This window comes from Pezoporus occidentalis, unplaced genomic scaffold, assembly GCF_034315485.1.
Source record: "Pezoporus occidentalis ecotype Australia unplaced genomic scaffold, CSIRO_AGI_Poc_V1 ctg239, whole genome shotgun sequence".
Classification (NCBI taxonomy): domain Eukaryota; kingdom Metazoa; phylum Chordata; class Aves; order Psittaciformes; family Psittacidae; genus Pezoporus; species Pezoporus occidentalis.
This window is the reverse complement of record NW_026914275.1, coordinates 475,787-497,210: the sequence shown is the minus strand read 5'-3', so window position 1 is coordinate 497,210 and position 21,424 is coordinate 475,787. Positions and strand designations below refer to the sequence as shown.

Genomic DNA, 21,424 nt, shown 5'->3' with positions numbered 1-21,424 from the left:
GGAATTATGAATTCAGCAGTCTTACTGGTGGAAAAGATTAAGCATAAGGCAAGGAGTTTAAGAACTCTGAGTCAGGAGATTTGGAAGTCTTAGTGTCTGATCTCTTTTGATACAGCATTAAGGCTTCCTATTTACTTATTACTTACATAAAATTTAGCATCACTATCTTACTGATAAAGTTTTAACTTGGAAACAGGATTAGATTGGAACTGTGTACCTTTCACTCCTGCAGCCCAGGTCAATAATTCTTTCATCTGTGGCTGAAGAAACAAACACCTGCTATAAGATATTAAGACCTAAGCAGAAGTGAAGGTGCTGGAGCAGGTTAAGAATTGCCTTGAAGAGCTCTGCAAAAATTTATCAGGAAAGCTGTTGAATGTATGTGCATTAGGGTACATTTTGAATACATAAGGGTCAGAGACATCCCTAAGGAGCCAAAATAGCCAGGGGAAAAGACAGGGAAGTGACAGGGGTTCAACAGGTGCAAATCTCAGCTGCATTATACTTGAACCTGGAACAGAGTGTGGGCCTGGACTACATGGATGCCTCCTTTTGCATGAGACGGGCAGGAGTGCTGTCTTCCCATTGCAGCACACAAGCTTTGGCAGTAGTTAATGGCTTTGTCAACACTGCAGGTAAGAGTGGAGGTAGGCAGTGAGTCACCTGAAAAAGTAGCCTGAGAAGGTACTTCTAACTGGCATGGGAGAGAAGAACATGGTTTAGCATGAAGGGAGCAAAGCTGGGTTTGCGTTGGCATGATCAACAGGGTAGATAAAGGGATGTGGAAGTAATTATGGGGATCAGAGCTGTGGAAAGCATTAGAAACGGAGACAAGAAACTTGAAATTACTGCAGGAGCAGGGATATACAACAACAGTCATGCCGTGTTATTAGGCTCAGCAGCAGTTGTGGTGTTGGTGGAGGAAACAGCCCCAAGCTGTAGGCACCCAGGGCTTTCTCAGTAGGAGCTGTAGGCTGCCATGGGAATGGCAAGGGGTGCCAGAGGGCTTAAGTGAAGACTGTGGGCCAAGTTCAATCCCTAAATCGAGTTCATACAGAGGTGCAGTTCATGTACTCATTACTGTCAGCTCTTCTTTAATGTCCCATGTGCACCAATGTATTTGGAGAAATGGACTTCTGAGGAAAAGCTGGAATTTTGACTTCCTAGCATTGATGTATTTTGTTATGGTTTGTTTTGCTTTACTTGTAATGAGCCACAGGCAAGGTCATCTCTCTGGGACATTTGTCTGATGCTGTGCAAATCTGGACATTCCCCCATTTTTCTTCAATAAAGAATTCTATGCTGGTACGATAGAATATCCTTTTGTATACCTGTGGTCATCTGTCAAGCCTAATTTGTAAGTATCAGCAACCAGAGTTTCCAGAAAGGGAACTGGATCCTTGCCCTCTGGGCCTGCCAGAAGTCCTGTCAACCAAATATTGTGAGCCTTTGCTTGATGCGCTTTTCCATTGCTGTGAAGTTAATTTCTAGTCTGCTTTTATTTTTTTTTTCTAAGAGCTCAAGTCCTCTCCTTTCTTGAGACTGTGTTTTCTTTTCTGCTCAGCCAGTCCTGTTTTCCACTAGTGTCTTCCATCTGGCAGGTTACAGAGTTAGGCAGTCCTATGTTTCCATTTGTTTTCCACAGCCCCCAGAACAGGGTGCAAGTTCCCAGTCTCCAAGAGGTGTAAAGTCAGATTCTCCATCAGGATTCAGCTTGGCTCTGTTCTCCCGTTTGTACTCAAATAATGCCCTCCCATGGTCTAGGAGTTAATGAGAAAAAGGTGTTTCAGATTTGCTTTATGTTTTCCCCCAGGAATGGCCACAGATGTTGCCTTGATAAGTATATACTGTTTGTTTATTGTTCAATTTTCTGTTCTGTTTCTCACTTTAATTTAATGGGGAATGGTCTTCATGCTGCCAGTTCCCCATTAGGTTATCAGCTTTTGGGTCTGTATCATTTTCATTACTCATTATAGTCCTTTTGATGGGTATACAGGTATCATTTGTGTCTCCTGCAGAGTTTATTCCACTTTAAAGAGCTCTCCTATCTGATGTTATTCCAGGCAAGTATTTTCCTTCCCTCAACATAATAAAGGCTATCCAATTAACTTACACAAACTTCTTTGGTGCTTTCATGGCACCTTGAAGGTAGTATTAACTTTTCCTATACGTAGAAAAGAATGTAGGCTGTTTCACATACAATGCATAATCACTTTTTTACAACACTTTTCAAGCATTTCACAAGTATTCTGTGAAGCTCAAATCAGTACATTTCCAGCATGACTCTGCAGAAACTGATGAACACATCTTTTTTGATGCTAAGGTCTCTTACATGTCCACCCCTTCTCCTAGTTGCTTTTCACTGTGATTTTCAGTGTGCTCATGGGGTGGCATCAGCCAGTCACTTGAAGCCTCCTGATAACTTGGTTTTGTACCTGCTGTTTTTAAATTGTCTTTAGGATCTAGACTGCAAGAGGGCTTTTTTAGCACTGTAGAAGTGGAGAAAGACCATTACAAATGCTATTTGGCTTTGTGATTACTTTTTTAATTATTATCCTATTAGCACACTGTATTTGTCTCATCTTTTCCCATAATTACTAACAAACAAGATTATTTGTAAGACTTCCACTGAAGCCCATTAGAATAGTTCTGACAGCAACAGTATTCACATCGTGTCAGTTCTGCTTCATAAAATCTTCAGGGCAGCTAAACTAATTCTGTGCTGGACTTGAGCTTTCTTCTTGTCTGTTGGCAGTTATTTAATCATTTCAAAATGAACTCTTTACATAGGTATTCTTAAACAGATAAATCTTTCTTTTGGTGGATATCGCTCCTGTTGTGCTTATCTATAAGACTTTTTTTTTTTCTCTTTATGCCCAAAGGGTCTGATTTTCATGTGATGTATCCAGATTTTACCCTAGCATGACTCTACTGACTTCAATAGAATTACTCCTGCTGTACACTGGCAGAAACAACACCAGTTTTCCCTTAAAACCAAACAGTGGAATTCAGCTGTTCTCACTGCAGTTCTGCTCAGAGGGGAGGCCTGACTGAAACCTTTCCCTTATGGACAAGGACTATACCCATTGAAATTAAGGGAGCTAATTCCAGAATGGCCTAATGGATCAAGCCAACTGAATATGAAATTATCCAAGATTTAATTCTACAATGCACTTACACACGGAATATTCAAGTTGGGTATTTGAAAAGAAACTGAATTACACCACAAACCCAAAATCTGCAGACTTTGGCAGTTTGTTTTCCTTCATGGCTACTGATAATCTGACAGTAAATTTATTGAGATGTATTTCTTTATACTCTTCATTGTGGCAGCTTAGTGAAGCAGCATTTAGATCATAGCTGTAGTACAGGCCATGGATTGATCATTCCTTTCTTTGAGAGCTCTCAGCAAGACGCTCAATGAATGCAATCCAGGTTTGCTAAGCAGTTAGAGGAATGACAAAAAGTATGATAGAACACATTGCTGTGAGTAGTACTATTGTGGAAGCCACTTGGAAAGAAAGCACAATTTGTCTGTTGGTTGGTTTTAATGACTAAGATCATCATGGTTTTAATTGTCTGTTGGTTGGTTTTAATGACTAAGATCATCACGTAGAGCCAGTTCGGGACAGCTGAGTCAAAGGAGAATCCTGCACTGCCTGGTTATTCCTCCTGGAGAACAATATTTAAGCATCAACACTTGCATCCTTGACATTCCTTACTGACTGACGAGCAGCTATGATGATTAGGCAAGGGATATATGATTGCCTATATTCTACTTGTTTCTTCCATTTTGCAAAGAAGTGGGCAGAAGCATTAATGAGATCAAAGCTGTTAATCACAGAACCATAGAACAGTTTGTGCTGGAAGGGATCTTAAAGCTCATCCAGTTGCAACCTCCTGCCATGGGCAGGGACACCTTCCACTAGACCAGGTTGCTCCAAGCCCTGTCCAACCTGGCCTTGAACACTGCCAGGGATGGGGTAGCCACAGCTTCCCTGGGCATCTTGACAAATCATTTCACATTCTGCAACTGTACAGGTTTTTTGTCACTGCACCTCTGTCAGTGCGTACTTCTGTGTTCCTTGACTTAGGAGAAAAATCATTCCTTGCAGAGCCACAGCAGCCAAGGGCTGCGTCTAAGAACTAAAAGGGAAACGTCCAAAAATTACTAATTTGGAGACACAATGGGCTGGTGTAGATCGGAAGTGGATTCATGTAACTGGATTTCAGGCAGCCCATTCCAGCTCAAGGATGAAATTATGAATAAATACAAGAAAAAACAGACCATGCCTAATGGAACTGAATTAATTGTTCAGTGGATCTCATGGCCAGTTAAATAGGTTCCCATTGCTTCTTCCTAAATGACACATTCAAAGCTCTTCCTTCTCCCCCTCTAACCCTTTAACCTCTGAGTCATTTAGTGGTGGTGGGTGGTGTCTGCTCTGACAGTGTATTGAGTATATTGCTGAAATAAACAGGCCACTTCAGCGTTTTTTTAGCAAATGAGAGCCTCTGGTCAACAACTGACTTTCAAACTCAGAGGCATAAAAAGATATAATTTTAACCCACGGTAGTTATTATTTGCACAGAAGTAGATAGAATTCTGGGTGCTTTTACAGGCAACATGTATCTCTAGGATTGTTTCTTGTTTAATAAGTTATGCACAAAGGTGAAAAAAAACAGAGCTGGATGTGAAACGATCGTTGTAAAGTCTAGCTTTGTCCCAGTAGTTTTATGATTTGCCTGGCTATAAAATTAGTGGCTTGCTTTCTTTCAACTTCTCTGGCTTTAGCAGGCTGCTGGACAACTGTTGATTTTTAGAAGGATGAGGAAATACATTTAGTTTAGGTGGTCTAAACCTAACATTTAATGTTAATGTTTAATGCTCTTTAATGTGTTCTTCTGTTTAGGGGGAAGGAAAAGGATTTTCTTACTTTTGTACAGAAAGGGTTTATACTTTTGTACAGAAAACAGGACAGACACGTTTTTGTAACGCCGAAGTAATAAATGGTTACATTTGACTTTTAGAACCAGTACAGTCTCAGTCACACAGTTTGTGCTTGCCAGTGTGTCTCAGAAAGGGGTTGCTGTTTTAGCCTCTGTTGATCATAGTGGAATTATTCAAGCAGCACCGACAAAAGTGATGAATATATGGCAGATTACAAAAAAAAAATTCTGCTTCAAAACTGTTGCCTTGATGGTGTTTGGGCTGTAATTATATTTTTTAAAATGTGCTTCTCAAATTAGAAACATCTCAGCAAATAGATCTTTTGAGTTGTATCCACTGCATTTTATTCTTATTTTATATATATATATATATATATTGCAAGGTTGTATGACCAATTATTTCATCAAAGCAAATTCTGTGCCATAGAGATGTTTATGGCAGTTCATAAACATCTGATTCATGAACTGAATATGAGGCTCAGATTTTCAGATCTCCTTGTGATGTCAGAGGTACCATTTCTCCCACAATTAAATAGCTGCCTCTTATGCAGCTCTGTTGGGCAAATACTCAAGCAGAGGAAAGAGAACTAAAATTAAGGGACTTGCATTCAGATGAAGTTTTGGTTCCTGGTATCCTGAATGTCCAATATAGATAACCGAAATGCTCAATGCATATTCCAAAGCATATGTAGTGTGGTGTGGTGTCATTCTCTGTAATCCCTCTGGTGAATTTCCATGCTGGAGCCAGCTTCCTTCAGAAAAAGAACAGGCCATTAGTCACTGGTTCAAAGCACTGTGGTGCTTAGTGGCTGCTAGTGGCACAACTCAGGGTAATAGCACTCGGAGGAATATGGAATAATGGAAATAGTCTCCCAGCTGGAGCTTGATCAATAATACCTGGAAAAGCTGCTTACAAGAGCTTTACCTGTCATTCATATCCTCACTGGTGACAGTCTCCTACAGGGAGGAGGGAAGAAAGTTGTGTGAGAACACCACCCTGGTTTTTGGGCTTTTATGGCTAAATATCACTGCTAGTTAGCTCTAACCCTAATGCACTTGTTTGTCTGGAACTTGAAACTACTTCTGGTTTATATGTTGTTTTTCAAAGTACTGAACTGTCTAAAAAAGTGTATTTGTCTTTGAGGGAATCCTGTACCATGATCCCTTTTATATTAGGAGTTAAAAAGAACACATTCCAGAATAGTATCTGGCTTTATTTTAAAACAAGTGTTTAGACTCCAGTATCTTAATTTATCCCTATTTATATAAAAAATAAGAACGTGTGCCTTCACTTGAGATGCAACCCATGTGTCAACAGCATTTCACTCCTAGCCTCTTTCAAATCTGTGATGAGCTCTATTAGCTAAGATTTAAAATAATTTATACTGTTCTTCTAAAATACTGTAAAGCTGAGGCTTGGGACTTGTTTTTTACCATTTGGTTTTGTTTGGGTTTTTTAAGTGCCATATCTATGTCCCCCCAAAATCAGTGTAATAACATCGGTATGAGGTTCAAGGTCTGGATGAAAGTTCTGTCTGCATGTGTTGTTCCTTCGGCTCTAATGCAAGTTACCTTCAGGACTGCTCCAGTGACAGTATTTTCCCTGGCCATTTCTGCTGGTGTTTCTGGGTTTAGTAGGAATAAATTACTAGAGCTGTAAGCAGAGTTAACAATTCTGTACTACAATATTTCAGTAAAATTGCGGGTTATTAAATAAAGCAAGGCAATTTCTGATCTTTCTTAATGTACATTTCCAGTAATTCAGGATCTGATGTCAACCAAAAAAATGTTGTAGATAATGCAAAGAAGTGATGTAATCAGATTACCTTTCAGGAAATGCATAGTGTTTATTTCAAAGTACTTTAGTGTACATAGCTAGTAGAAGGATTCACAGTTTACAGGGTGGTAGTTTGAGTCAGATGGACACAATGTCTTTTTCTAGTACAGTCTTTATTTCTTGGCTGTGATGGACTGGAGGAATTTCTCCCTTCTCACTGTCTGTGCAATTCTCCTTCAGTTCTCTGCCCTATCTCCTTCTCCTTGAGAGATGTAGCCCACCTTCTCTGAACTCACCATTTTTCAGTTCATCTGAGTCCTTCTGGGCTTGGATTTGTTATAGATGTGATCTCTCAGTAAGAACACACAGGACAAGCAAGCTGGTGGATTACTATGTTACTATGAGGAAACCCAAGGGTTGGTTTTGTTGTGTTCTGGAGATGAGTCTTGTGGTTTTCTTTGCATTAGCTTTTTACACTGTTAGTTTGCCAGATCACATCTATTTCACCACTGCCAAAGGTCTGTCGTTGTTTTTTGGGGCATTTCCAGTTGTGTGGGTCACATTCTAGACCTCAGCTGAACTGATTCTTATGTGCTGGAGCCTCATATTATCGGTTAGACTGTTAGTTGTTAGTGACTGCCATACTGAAGCTGCGTTAGACCAAGGAGATAAGGAAAGGATGCAGGATTCACACAGCTCATGCATACTTACTCTGGTATCTTAAATGTGGGTAATCCACATTATGAATCTAATTACAAGCAATGTGGACAATAGAAACATCTGTGCATTATTTATGCATATCTCTAGAGCTTTAAAGGGTGAGTCCTTAAACAAAGATGGAAATCTTAGGCTATGAATATGCCTTTTGTCTTGAACTGTGAACTCATTCATTGCAAGTGGTCCTATTTTCCTGATAGAGATGCATGTAAAAGAGAGTATGTTTGTAGCAACAGCAATATGTATGAGTTGACTTTCCCCTTTTTGGGTCTCTTTGAGAATTCTGACATTAATGCTGCTGCTGTCCCTGAATTGCTCATGTTTATGCAAACTCCATGCAGTGCTGTGGGTTTATAATACCACTTAGAGGCATTTAATGGAGGCTTCTGGTTTGCAGGAGAAAAAAAAAAAATAGCATTTGCCAAAAATAACCCCAACCAACACAGAGGGGAAGGAATTTTGTGTTCCTTAGCCTGGATGATAACACAAACCTCTAGAGACATTCTGATAGCTCTAACCAGGGGTTGAATGGAAAGCAGTCAAGAGCAATGAAAAGGAAACCTCTTGCTTTTTGCTGCTGTGGATGAGTTTCTGACCAGACACAGCAATGCACACAGAGAATCACTGAACAGACTTCTGGAGGCCATGAGCTGACCCATTAAATTAAATTGCCCCTGCATTGCACCTAGATGGTCTCAACAAAGCTGCGTCAGGTGTCAATGTGCATTTGCAGTGGGTACCCATGCGTTTTCACATGGTGAACAATGATTTGTGAATAAAGGGAAAGCTACAGGCAGGTAAGATGCAGCAGTGTTCCTGTATTGTCCAAATGAATTGATGTGGATTGATATAAGCTATACCAGCCTTGACTTCAAAATAATGGTTTATTGTATATGTCCTCAGGTTCTTCCTGAGGACACCGGTCCAGCTGAGTCTGCTTGTAAGATCAGAACCTCACCGTCATTTTGCACAGGCCGTTGCATGGTGAAAGTTTATACTTCCAGAGTAGTTTAGAATTCTATGAGTCACAATCACAACATTACCTTTAAGATGGTCACTAAACCAAAAAGTACAAACTCACTGAAAAAGGTTTTTCCTTAATGTTTGTCCTCTAAATACTACTGGCTGTTAGTGAAAACCATGAATTTTCTCAATTCTTTCTTCTAAACATTTATTTGTTTGAGTGTTTTATTTCTTCTGAGAAGGGAAATTTCCTGGGTTTACCAAAAAGTGGACCTTGCTCAGTTCTCTTCTCAAGCCACACCTTTTACAGCACTATACCGCAGGATGCTTTGCCAGCCCCTTGCACAAAATTTGTTGTTTGTCCTAAACGAAGATAGGACAAATGTATTTGGAGAACTAGATCTCCCCTCTTCCCCTCCACATCCTATTATCTTTCTACGATAGCATTTGGGTGTATTTTTCTCCTTCAAAGTGTTGTCCTTGGGTTCAGCACGAATTGGTTTACTGAATTCACTGATAGGAGAATGTCTGGGATACCGAGGTGTGCCAGTATAATCGAAGTGAAAGGAGTATCAGCGTGATTCTCCTGACGTTTCAGTCCAAAGGAGCACAGTCAATCACTACTGGACTTACAAAGACTGTAGAATCAGTGACTGTGTTGGAAGGGACCTTAAAGCTTACCCCGTTGGTACTGGCAGGGAGAAGATGCCCCCATGGTGGCTTAATGAGATCCTCCCTGGCACGTCTCCCAAGGAACAAGGGGCAGGGCAAGAGGAAACGGCCTCAAGCTGTGCCATGGGAGGTTTAGACTGGATACTGTGCGCAGTTCCTTCCCCAGGCTGCCCAGGGCAGTGGTGCACTCACTGTCCCGGAGCAGTGTGCTGCCGCGCTTCCCGCAGCACGAGAGGAACCTAACCGCCGCCACGCAGGGCCCGGGCCTCGCCCAGCGCCGTGACGCGACCTGACGTGCGCGGTGACCGACAGGCGGCGCTGCCGGGCCCGCCCGGGCACGCGGGTGGGGAGAGCGGGAGCAGCGCGGGGAGAGCTCAGACTGTGGTGATAGAGGCAATGGCAGCTCTCGGAGCAGAGCGGGGAGAACAGGGGCCGCGCTGATGGACAGAACCGACCTGGCGGCACAGACAGGGCCGTCAATGCCATGTATCCGTCCAGCCGTATGCAGTGAGTGCCAGAGCCTAAGACGTCAGTAGGCAGGTGATTTGCTCTGCACGGTGGCCGAGCTGTGGGGAGAGGTGCGGCGGCGAAGGAGCATAAGGGAATCTGAGGAGGAGATTGAGTGGTGGAGCCACCCTTTACCATCCCTGAGAGAAGCAACCCAGGCACTCAAAACAAATGAAATTCCGGATCCCCTGTCTTCTTGCCACCAGGCAGATGGAGGGGCCTAGACATGGCGAGGTTGGAAACTCCTCAGAGCATGCAACATATTACCCCCCAGCTTATGTCATCTTCACAAGTAGCCCTCTACAACAGCTTTGAGGCCCTGATACTTGAGGATCAGGAAACCGAGGAAGATGATGAAGTAGATAAGGGATCATCCAGGTTAGAAGAGCCGTCATGGAAGAGCCAGAGAATGCCTCATGTCATGACCAACTCTACTGGGAACAAAAGAGAGCGGTTGTGATTGATGGCTGCGCCCTGAGAAGAACAGAGGGCACCATGTGTCAAACCAGCTCGGCTCACAGGGTGCCTCCCTGGCAGCAGGGTAAGGGACATCACCAGAAAACTCACTCATCTGGTACAGCCCAGTGATTGCTATCCTTTGTTAGTCTTCCAGATGGGCAGTGGAGTGGTTTCATCAACAAGAAGCCTGAAAGGACTCAGGAAGGACTTCAGGTCTTGGGGTGACTGGTTCAGTGTTTGGAGCCCGAGCAGTGTTCTCATCCCTCCTGTCAGTCACAAAGACAATGGAAGTATCAGAAAAATCTTGCAAATTATAATTTCTGGCCCCAGGACTGGTGTCAGTGCCAGAATCTTGGGGTTTTGGCTGTGGCTGGGTTTGCATGGTAAAAGGCCTGCGCGCAGCAGATGGGGTATGCGTGTCCCAAAGAGGGAAAAGGATCCTAGCCCAGAAGCTAGCAGGGCTCGTAAAGAGGGCTTTAAAATAGGTTCAGAGAGAGAAAGGGTTAAAACCAGACTCTAGTAGGGAAGACCAGTTTTCTCTTTTGATCTGCTTATATCTACACCACTTCAAAACAGGAAGCTGTAAACAACTGTGATCACTTTGTGACAAATGAGTACCAAAGTAATGAGGGCAGTTACATACAACCCTCAAAAGCATGGCTCACAAAAAAAAAGCTCTGTATCTCTGGGATTTGCAGCCTTGTGGATGGATTGACATTAAATACAGTGTGGTGTATTCCAGAAAAGACTGGCAGAAACTCTGCTGTCAACAGTGAGAGAAGATTGCTGGTAAGAGGTCATTGCCCTGTGAGAACAGCTGCTGTTCCTCAGATAAAGCAAGGGGTGATTGAAGAGAATTCCTGTACCTGGACGCTGGCTAGTAAGTTCAGAATGCAGATAACGCATGATGAGGAGCTGGTGGATTTTACTGCAATCTCATGATGTTTAGTTTTTGTCTTAAATTCTCTGGGTTTCTGTAGTGATAAAAGAATGGGTTTTTTGGAAGCTATTAGCTTTGACTACTGCATGGGAGAACTTCAGAATGTCAGTTATAAAGGTTCCGTTATTAAAATGTGACTGAAAAGAATCTATGTGGTTTATGAGGTTGTTGGTACACAACTTGAATAGTTTGAAGTGATGAATAATGCTGCAAGAAAGTGATTTGGCTTTATCCAGGTTTGGCATATTTAAAAATAGAATTATTTGTTATAAATTTCTATTCCTGTTTAAGAATATTTCTTTTAAGTGCCCTTTAATATGATTTTGATTCTGATGGGTACAGTTCCGGTCACTGATGTTTTGGGTTTTTTCTCCTTTTCAGTTACACCAGCAGAGTTGTTTCCAATGGACTGAAGGCACAAATTAATAATCCAGAACTAAAAGTCAGAGGACTGGACCCACTCATCAGTAATTTGATTGACAAACTTCAGCACTTCAATCAAGTAAGTAATTTTTAGAGAGAAAAGCATTTTATCACTGGGTTTGATAGCAGAGCTGAAGCTAAACTTGCTAGGGGATACTGCTGCTCATGTTATATATCCCAAGGTCACAGGCCTGGTACTAAAGGCAACTGAAGATTGTTGTGCCAACTGGTTTATGAACTCAAATGAGACAAAATTATTTCTCTGGAAATTACTCTAGTTCCTGGTTGTTGTTCCATAGCTGTTGATCCATAGGTGTTGATTAACTGTCCTACAGGCCAGGGTCCCAGTAACATGGAGGAACTCTCAAGGCCTACAGTTCACATAAAGCTTGTGACTGGAGGCTTCTTGTGTGAGAGCCTTGAGGATTTCTGTGATATTCTTGTGTTGGAGGAGTATCTCCTTGTTTGTGCAGCTTCCTGTTTTGAAGTGGTGTAGATATAAGCAGATGAAAAGAGAAAATGGGTCTATAAAGGTATGATAACTGAACTGTAGGGAATGCTGAAGTCAGGACAGAAGGTGCTCCAGGATGAAATAAATCTGAGCCTTTGAAAACATTTACTTGACAGGCCTTCTTCTCAAGCCCATCAGCCCCAAAGGTGATAGAACCTACCAAAGAGTTTGTCAGCAGCATGATTAACCTGTGTCTGCCTCTGTCATCTATTTGGATTCCCTCAGATGCACTTCCAGTCCTGGTGCATCTATTTTTTTCAAAGCTGAATGCATGATTCTCTGATATGACTGCTTCAGCACACCTCTTTGTGAGCTCTAAGTAGTGCCTGTCCAAGTGAGCTGGAGCAAACAGAATCAACAGGGATTGATTCTCATTTAAGGTAGGCATGTTTGCTTGTCAGCTTGGAAGAATGCCTACAACGCTGTTTGGAATCGCATGTGTTTGCACATTAGTCTGCTCACAATCTTTCACCGTTAAAGAGTGGTGGAGCATAGGGATGGAAATAGTAGAAAACTACTGTAAGATTCAAGTCCACCTTTGTGTGCAGGAAGAAAAATCATCTACACAGGTAAAACAGGAGGAGGACTTGCTTAGTCAGGATGTGGGAGGTTACTAACGCTGTGGCTGTGGCTGGAATTGATGGTTTCATCTCTTTCCCCCTGCAGAAGTACAACCCTCATCTACCTCCCATCAACCACCAGTAGTAAATCCATAAGCTAACCAGTAATTAGAGTTTTGATTAAATCTTTCTTAGCTTGAAAGTGCTTCTACTGTTGTGTAGGCTGCAGCTTAGGATTCTTTGTATCACACTGTTTGATTTAACTTGCCATAGGGAATTATAACAACTAGTCTGATACGGTACTTAATATTACAGTGAAATAGACATTATGTGGTCAGATTGATAAAAAGGATAATTCATTATTTATCTGCCTTTGCATGTTATAAAGTAGAGTGTTAATTTATAAATATTAGATACATCCATCTGTGTAATAGTCTTCTGTAAACACTGACGATAGGAAATAGAAATGGATTAAATTAAAAGTAGCTGTGTATTGGAAATTCTGTTTCTTTGTCTGCTGTAGAAAAACTAAAGTCTGAAGTCTCAGAGTGAGCTGCATACCAATTTTCTTCAGTTATATACATTTAAAAAACAGCTTTAAACGCCACTTTTTAGCCAGAAGAATGAAATCCAATTCCTAGCTCTTTCTGTAAGTTGGAACTGTTGCTTTCTGTTACTTCTAATTATGTTTTAGGTAAACGTAACTCCCATCAGATTGAGGTGCTTAGCAATAATGGATTCCAAGGGTGAAGGATTAAACAGAATACTGATTATTGCCCTAAGATGGTTTGTTCTTAAGTACTTGGGATAATACAGATTCCTTTGATCATAATTTTAGTAAGATTTCTTGAGAGATCAAAGCATCAAAGAAGTTTCTAAATATCTAAGGCTTTCATATACAGCATCAAACGTGTAGCTGCTTCCTGCTTCTTGAGTTTTCATTTTACTTGTGATACTAATATACAAATAAAAAATGACACTGAAAAGCTGATTAAACCAGGAGTTTAAACTGTCATCAATAGCATGTGTAGACTGTTTAGAGGAAGAGTTATACAGAATCCCATTACTCATTTTATGGGCAAATCAATTTTTTTTCATTAAATTCCTCTTTTTTTTTTTTTTCCTCCCTTGGAGGCAATACATAAAGTGGAATTTAAGCAGTGATAAAATAAGGTGTTATCTTTCTATCTTGCAGTGTTTGACATTTGCAGTGCCATTGTAAGCAGTAGTTGCATACTGCATATACAGAAGCAATCCTAGAGAGGTAGGAAGACTGGAGAGCAGAGAACAAAGCAATGCACAGAATGTGAATCATAGGTGATTTGATGTGTCTAGGCCCCAGTAATCTGCCACTTGAAGAATATTGCTAAACTACCCAGAAGAAAGCATATTCTTGCATAAAAGGAAGATGTGTGACTGGGGTAGCAATGCAGCACTTGGCTGTGAGCAAGAGTGGCTTGTCAGTGGCCATGCAGGAGTAGGAAACCATTCATTTAAATCAAAACTGACAATCTTTGGTGTACAGCAGCCATGTCTTTGTTAGCTCCTCGTTATAACTTGTCCACAAATGTAAAGAGATTAGACACTAAATTGTTTCTAAACCCCATGAACAGAACTCATGTCAATGGATTATTGTTCTAGTTGGTGCATCTCAACTCCAGCATGTTGCAAGTAATCTTCATGCAAGGCATCTTGCATTTCTGCCTGTCCCTTAGGCTGAGATGCCATCTTGTTGGAGGTTATAACAGTTCCTCATTTTTTTTCATCTGGGACTTAAATCCTTACCATATAGTTGTTGGGTTCTTTTAAAAGATTATTCAAACAGCAGGTTATTTCATAACCACTTCACAAAGCCAAAAGTAAAGTGAAATTTAGAGAATATTACTCAACAATTACTGTTATTTGCATTCCTGGCAGATAAGGAGTTTGAAGGGTTTATTGAAGCTGCTGATTCACATATAAATAGAATTACTGAGTTACAGTTTACTTTTAGGAATGCAAAACCAGCTCAAGCAAAGTCCGAGGTTGATTTTGAAAAACTATCAGTTAGGAATAGCATGATTTCCTCCCTGTTTTTTGTCAATAGAGCAGATGTGATCTGCAGCTGATAAACATAAAGCCCTCCATTGCACCTTTTTTGAGTACTACTTCTTGCCACATAATGACTCTTAAATATGTTGTAATGTTTTTCTTCAGCATGATGTTTTCACAGTTCAAACACAAGCAATTCTGAGGCCAAAGTTAAAAATCCTGAAGGATCAATTTCATTGAAAAGCAAAGAAAATGTCAGGGAAGAGTGAAAAAGCTTTGGCTCTAGCTTTACTAGCAGGGTCGCATGAGCAATCTCAAAGGATTATAGTATAGGAAGTATTATACAGGCTTAACGTATTTGTCTTTTGTCAGCCTAACTCTAATCTTGGCATATACTGAGAATCAGTGTGTTTTGCTGTTGTCAGTCAGAGATGAATGCTTAGGGCATGACTGTGCTTCAAGATATAGTGCAGTATCCCAGCACTTAAAATGAGAGTAATGTCAAAACAAATCTTGCTTAATCTGGACCCACATATTTTTTTTATTCCTCCCCCCACTCCCCCAAAGTCTCATGGAAGAGCCAGCTGAACTAAGAAATAACTTTAATTCCTTTTAGATCTGTGTACAAAGGATGCCCTCATAGCAGAGTTCAAGGCAGGACACTGAGATGTTTCTTATCAATAAAATGAGCTAGCCATAATATAATCTCAAATGTGAATTTAATTGGGTTAGACAATAGAAACTAATACATTGAATAATTTAGCTACTGCTTAGTTTAAAAGTGTATATATATTTTTAGGCTTCTATACAATTATAGGGGTTTTATATGAGGTTTAAGTGGAGACAAGGTTTGATTTTCATCCAAAGTTGTAGATTAGTCAGACTGAGTCTCAAAATACTCAGTTCTTATTTTATCCAGTGAAAACATGGAAAGGTTGAAAGTCATCTTAGAAAGACTGTTGCTGTATTACTTCTAGTACTTGGGATTTAAACAGCCCCAGCAGGTCTAGAAGTATTATTGCTTGCCCCCGCCATACCTCCCAGAACCTGCAGACTTGTGTCTCCTACTGAACAGAGCTTTCCCAGAACTGCCATATGTCTGGATTTCCAAAGCAGGTCCTCTTTTATTCCATCCAAAGTGCTTGGAAACCTTGGACATTTCTTCAGGGTTTCAGGTGCTCCATATCCTTTAGAAGTGGCCAGGTTGGATAGTGTTTGGAGCAACCTGCTCTGGTGGAAGGTGTCCCTGCCTATGGCAGGGGGTTTGAAACTAGATGAGCTTTAAGGTCCCTTCCAACCCAAACCAGTCTGTTAACTGTTCTGTTTGTGGTATAACACTTATTACTTGTTCTTGACCAGAAATGCCCCTCTGTGAGTACTGGCAGAGGGTAGCAGTCTGGCTGCTATGGTAGCCTATTGGTTTTGATGTTAATGAATTTTTTTTTAAAGATAGAAAGTCAGCAGTTATCATTGAATTAATTAAGGTTGTCACACTGAAATTATAAGTGAAATACTTACTTTATTCTATTAGCCCATCATCTTTTTCTAATCTTTCTAATAATTGTAAGTCATATACATTGTTTTAGGTTATTATTATGAGACGTGTGATTATGGTATTTACTTTTAATGTCGTTCCTGAGGTACAATAACTTGCTTATTTCTGGAGATGGTAATTTTAGCGTACTAGGAAAGAGAAGCAGAGATTTATGGACTGATCGTTTTCTTCAGGGTAAGGGAAAGGTCTTCAAACAATTCATTGATCATTGGCCAAAAGCAAGAAAACAGGGTCATTTTCCTCTCTTCCTGTTGCACTACTAAAGGGAGGAGACAGGTAGAAAAAGCAGCGTGAAACAATAAAACTAAAGATGACCTAAAGCCCACATGTATTCTCTAAAGCTCAAGCGGATCCGTACTGCTGGTGACAAGTGGATTAATGCTACTGCAGTATACTGGCACTTCCCCCTTAAAGCAAACAGGTTGTTTCCAGCAATAGTTTGGGTTGCATTTGTAACACAAGTTGATGAATCAGACCTGGACCAGAGAAATCCCAGATCAGGTGTTCCTCTTGAGAGATTTCTCTTGCTCGATTCCTGATATGGCTGCCTGATGCCACTCTCAAATGCTTCCTGCACAACCCAGAACATAGGGGCCAAGTCATTGATAACACTTGCAGCCCACGTATTTAGGTTGCTTAGCCAGTTCCTCCATGGCAGCTTAATGTGAGACGGTCCATAACTTGTCTGCCCAGGCAAGCAGCCTTTTAATAGGTCTCCTTCTGTATCTGTTGTGTGTAGAGAGCCTAAAACCTTGGGGTCAGTTTGGTTCCATTTGTATTCATGTGATCAGCCACAGACTTCTTGGAGAACAAAACAAAGAAGAGCTAATGATGGGTTGGAGGTGGGGTTAGGCAAACTTCCCTAGTCACTGTTACTGTCTAGTCTAGCGAAAATAGGGCCACAAGCAAGCATCAGAGGAAAACTTGATTACCTTCCTCTTCTATCAGTATTTGTTCCCTTGCACTTTGGTATTTGGAAAGCAAGCCAGAATATTGGAGAGAGGCCGTGTCAGGAGTAGCCTTTGGGCTACTGGGAAATGTTCACAAGTAATTACTCTAATAGGAAAGACTAAAGGAAACAGTGTTTTGTTTCAGGCAGAACTTCTATTGTGAATTAGCATTAGTTGTCAATTTGAAGAAATTCAGTCTTACAGTAGACCTGTTCTGCTTCTCACCCTGTCTTACACTTCTTTGGTGTATGATCTTTGCTGCTATCACTCTTTCATCAAACACATGATGCAGTTTTTGAATGGCCACAGATGACCTTGACCTTGCTTTCAGTGTGTTCCCCAAAACATGGGGCATCGTGGTGTTGTGGGTGCCGGGCATGATCGCTGGCTGGGCTGTCCTAGCACAGTACAAAAGGCATCTTCCTGCTCTCTGCCCCCTAATTGGGCATGGGAGACTTCTTCCATCCTGACACCTCTCCCTTCTTCCACCTTTCAAGTATAGCTATTCCCGCTTCTCCAGGGAAATGCATTAATTTTGTGTGGCTGATGTCCTCCTTTCTCCATCAGAAATGCTTGGCACTGTACATTCATCTCTCTCATCAGAATTTCCACAATAAACTTTGCATCAGACACATAAGCCTGAGTTTTACCTGCTTGCTAGCACTGACTGCAGGAGAACTGCCTAGTAGGACGAATCACTTTAATCGTAACTGTTTCTGAAATTTCATCTTCTTGCTTTTATGTCAAGACTTGAAGATTTATGAGGAACTTAAGTTCAGCTAATTTGAAAAAGTTTAGTGGGAATTGTACAAACCCTATTGCACTCCAGTTTTCACTGTCCAGTTTTTATTTTTATGATCATGAGCTAGTCTTTAGCTCTCATACTTCTTTACTGGCCTTTCTTACCCATATTGAGATTTATTTTTTTTTTCTGAAAATCAACCTGGTGTAAGTTGATTTTGAAATAATTAAGTTAGGTGTATGATTCAGAGGCACTGTGGAAGCTCTTCAGCTGTGGCTATCAGCTGATTTCATTGTACTCCAGACAGTCTGCAGTTTGTGCCTAACTCAATTCAGCCCTCTGCATGTATGAGGCCAGCATGCAGGCTTAAGAGGAAAACATAGCAGGAAGTGGAATTTCTTTGGTGATAGAAGACTGTGGCATAGTTTCACATAAACATTGTTCTATCTGGATTGCTAGGGTTGGTAAAAATCAGACAAAGTTTTATCAATAACAGGTTAAATGCACAAAACCAAACTTCACACCGAAGCCTAAGAAGATGGACTGTCAGAGAACCTCACAAGGACTTAATCTTTAAGGAAGGTTCAAATTCACCTTCAAATAGCCATGTCCTGCGACCTTCTTGTTCTGTCACTTCATTTACACATACTGTCCTAAATAGGAGCACAGATTGCTCAGGGATGTGCAGTGCCGGAAAACAAGTAGCCCCACTGTACCTTTCCAGGTTTATACCTTGAGAAGTGATATTTTACAATACCCAATGGCTTCCCACACCTAGGAGGTGAAATGCTGTTAGAAATAATAAGGAAATACTGTGCCTCTGTGTCTTAAATGCCAACTCAGACACAGTTGAGTTGCATAACCTTCTTCAGCCGCCTTTACCAGTCTAGGTCCAAGTGAACGTTGTATGCACTGGCTTACATGGTGCTTAAATGACAAATGCAGAGAGCCCCAAAGTGAGCTTATATTAACAGCTGTCATAAGTAAGGTATTAAAAGTGTTTTTTTTTTTTTCAAAATGCATTAGCAGTAAGACTATTTTTAGAGGCATACATTTTAATTCTGCTTCTTCCATCATCTTCTACCAGCATTTACCAGAGTATAAAAGTTACTAGAGAATAATAAATAATTTGAGGATGGAAGGGACGATCTGGGCATAATTCAGCTCAACTTTCTGTAGAAAGCAGGGCTTTAGATTAGGTTATCCAGGACCCTATAACACCAAGTTGCATAGTTCCAGTGAAAGAGATTGCATTTCTTCTCTGGTGCTGCTCTGATTTGTGTTTGTTTGTTTGCTTGTATCTATGAGAATAAGTGCACGAATCTTAAATGACTTGCTTTTTTCTGTTTGTAATGCTGTTAAGGTCCAGCCTGAATTCACAGACAATAGCACTTGGACACAGAATAGACACTTCATACCTTTATACACTGAAATATGTTCCAGTGTATAAAGCAGGAGCAGTTATATAATAACTTGATAAGGGGATATCTAGAAGTTCCTGCTTCCTATAGGAAAACATCCAGAGGAAGTGACAAGCAAAGTAAACAGTGTGTCTCTGTATCTTGCAGAAAGCAGGTTCCTGTTGCGGGCCCAGGCTGCCTGGATTGTCACCAGTGAGGCTGACATAAATTAGTGGAGAATACTGGTTAAGCAGCAGCCTGCTCATTTAGGGAGCACAGAATTTGCATACACTTACTGGCTGGAAGAATATTTACTACTGTGCAGATGATGCAGAGAAAAGCGTCGGGTATTGCAGTTGGGAACCATTTGCTCATTCCTGTTCTTCTGAATAGCAATGAGGTGTGTGTAAAAGTCCGTGTGCCACAGCTTCTGTGCAAATGTAGCCTGCTCCTGAGCATAGATGACAACTTTCTCTACCTTTAATTGTGATTTTTATGGCTGAAAATGCCATTAATGTAGTCCTGAAAGCACCCAGGCCCCTCAGTTTCTGTAACCCTAAACGCCTCGGGCTTCAGCTAGCTGAGGTGTCTTGCATTGCAAATGTGATTTATTTACTATGCACTGTTTAGTGGCACCTACAATCTATCCTGCTTCCTGGGACTGTATGCATTTTAAATGAGATAATACATTTATTTCACTTGCCTTTTTCATGCATCTGAAATGAGCCTGTGCCTCAGTGCAGTTATGTGGGAGTGGATCTATTTGGGGCTGAGTATTCCGAGTCCCCGATGTCATGGATGAACTTGTCATTATGCAGAACAGTCACCCAGGCGACCAGCGATTCAGAAATAAGTAGCCTTGGTATTGCCTTAACACTCATAGCAAAGTGAAAAATGAGAGGCAGTGAATAAGACAGTACCACTTCAAATGCAGAAATCATGTACTTTCATCACTGTTTTCTCAAGCGATTTTGAGCTATGCAAAGGCACCAATGTTCACTCTGGAGGAAAGTCATTCCACAGAGAGTGTTACCACATGAATCTCACGCAAGTGCTTCACCCCACCCAAAAGATTTGAGAGTTGCTCGTACTTAGCAAACATGAGCTGCTCATAGACAACTGCAGAAGGTACCTCATAGACTCACAGAATGGTTTGGGTTGGAAGGGACCTTAAAGTTCATCTAGTTTCAACCCCCTGCCTTGTTGCAAGACCGAAAATGGGTTCTCTGCCTCTTAAAGCAACCGAGAGCTCACAGAAAGTTTTTAATATAGAAACATTGGTGAGTACTGACAAAGAGTAACTAATATTCATCTAGTAAAGCCAGCAAGTCCCAGCATGTATAACCATGCTCAAACCCAGAATCAACATTTTATGTGTGTCCTAACTTTAAAGAGAAATATTTCTCCTGGCTATTCACACTGTGTGTAATTATAATTACACGCATGTTTGGGTGAAGGCCATGCTCAGAAATGAGAGAGTTACTGGGCCTGGTGTAAGCCTTCTGAGGTTAAACCCTTTCCATAACTGTAGGAGAGTAAATCTCCTTGACAGTCTAAGTCAAAGTCTTGAATTCAAGGCTTTTACTCCAGGCCACCCTTCTCCATTGATGGGAAAGGGAATCGAGGGAGAGTCTTCTGGGAAGGCTAGCATTAACCTATGCCAGTCCACTGTCATTTATCCCCCCAGTTTTCTCCTTACCAGAAGCCTTCATTCAGCATGGCATTTAAACACACAGGTCACTCAGTTGTTGCACAAAGGTGCAAGTAAAGGGCTATGTGCTTTTTTGATGCCTCAGTGTGGGTGTTTATGTGGTTCAGGCTTGTAGCACTGTGCACACCACATCACATAGCCCCCCAGAGCAACAGGGGTAACAAGATTGAATTGTTTTGAAGCAGACTCAATGTATCCTCAGTCTTACACAGTTCAGTCACGTCTAGAGATGAATTTATGTAGACCCCTATGTGCTTTTAATGTGTGTAACTGTGAACCAAACTGATGTATGCATTCTGTTGTTCCCAGCAATTGAAAAGTAGCTTTCTAGCTCTAATTTATTAATACTACTGATATGGAAAATACTTTTTCTGTGTGACAAGGACTTTTCCGCAGTTACAAAGGTATGTCTAATAACTCATTTGAATGGATTCAAGTGATAATCAAATTTGAACATAGCTTTTAACAGCCAGAAGCAAATACCTGGGACATAACCCACTGCCGTGAAGCATGTAGTGTTTTGAATGCTGCCATATGTCTGGATCTGCATCAGCCT

At 41.1% G+C, this 21,424-nt stretch overlaps 1 protein-coding gene across 6 annotated transcripts in view; it reads left to right on the top strand.

Annotated features, from left to right (window-relative positions):
* Positions 1-21,424, top strand: part of LOC134165373 (glypican-5-like) — a 391,916-nt gene that overhangs the window by 235,862 nt on the left and 134,630 nt on the right. For all 6 annotated transcript variants that reach the window (XM_062622059.1, XM_062622061.1, XM_062622058.1 and 3 more), the window contains one exon: positions 11,367-11,487. In XM_062622059.1, the coding sequence (XP_062478043.1) occupies positions 11,367-11,487 (121 nt within the window). The remainder of the gene's footprint in view (positions 1-11,366; positions 11,488-21,424) is intronic.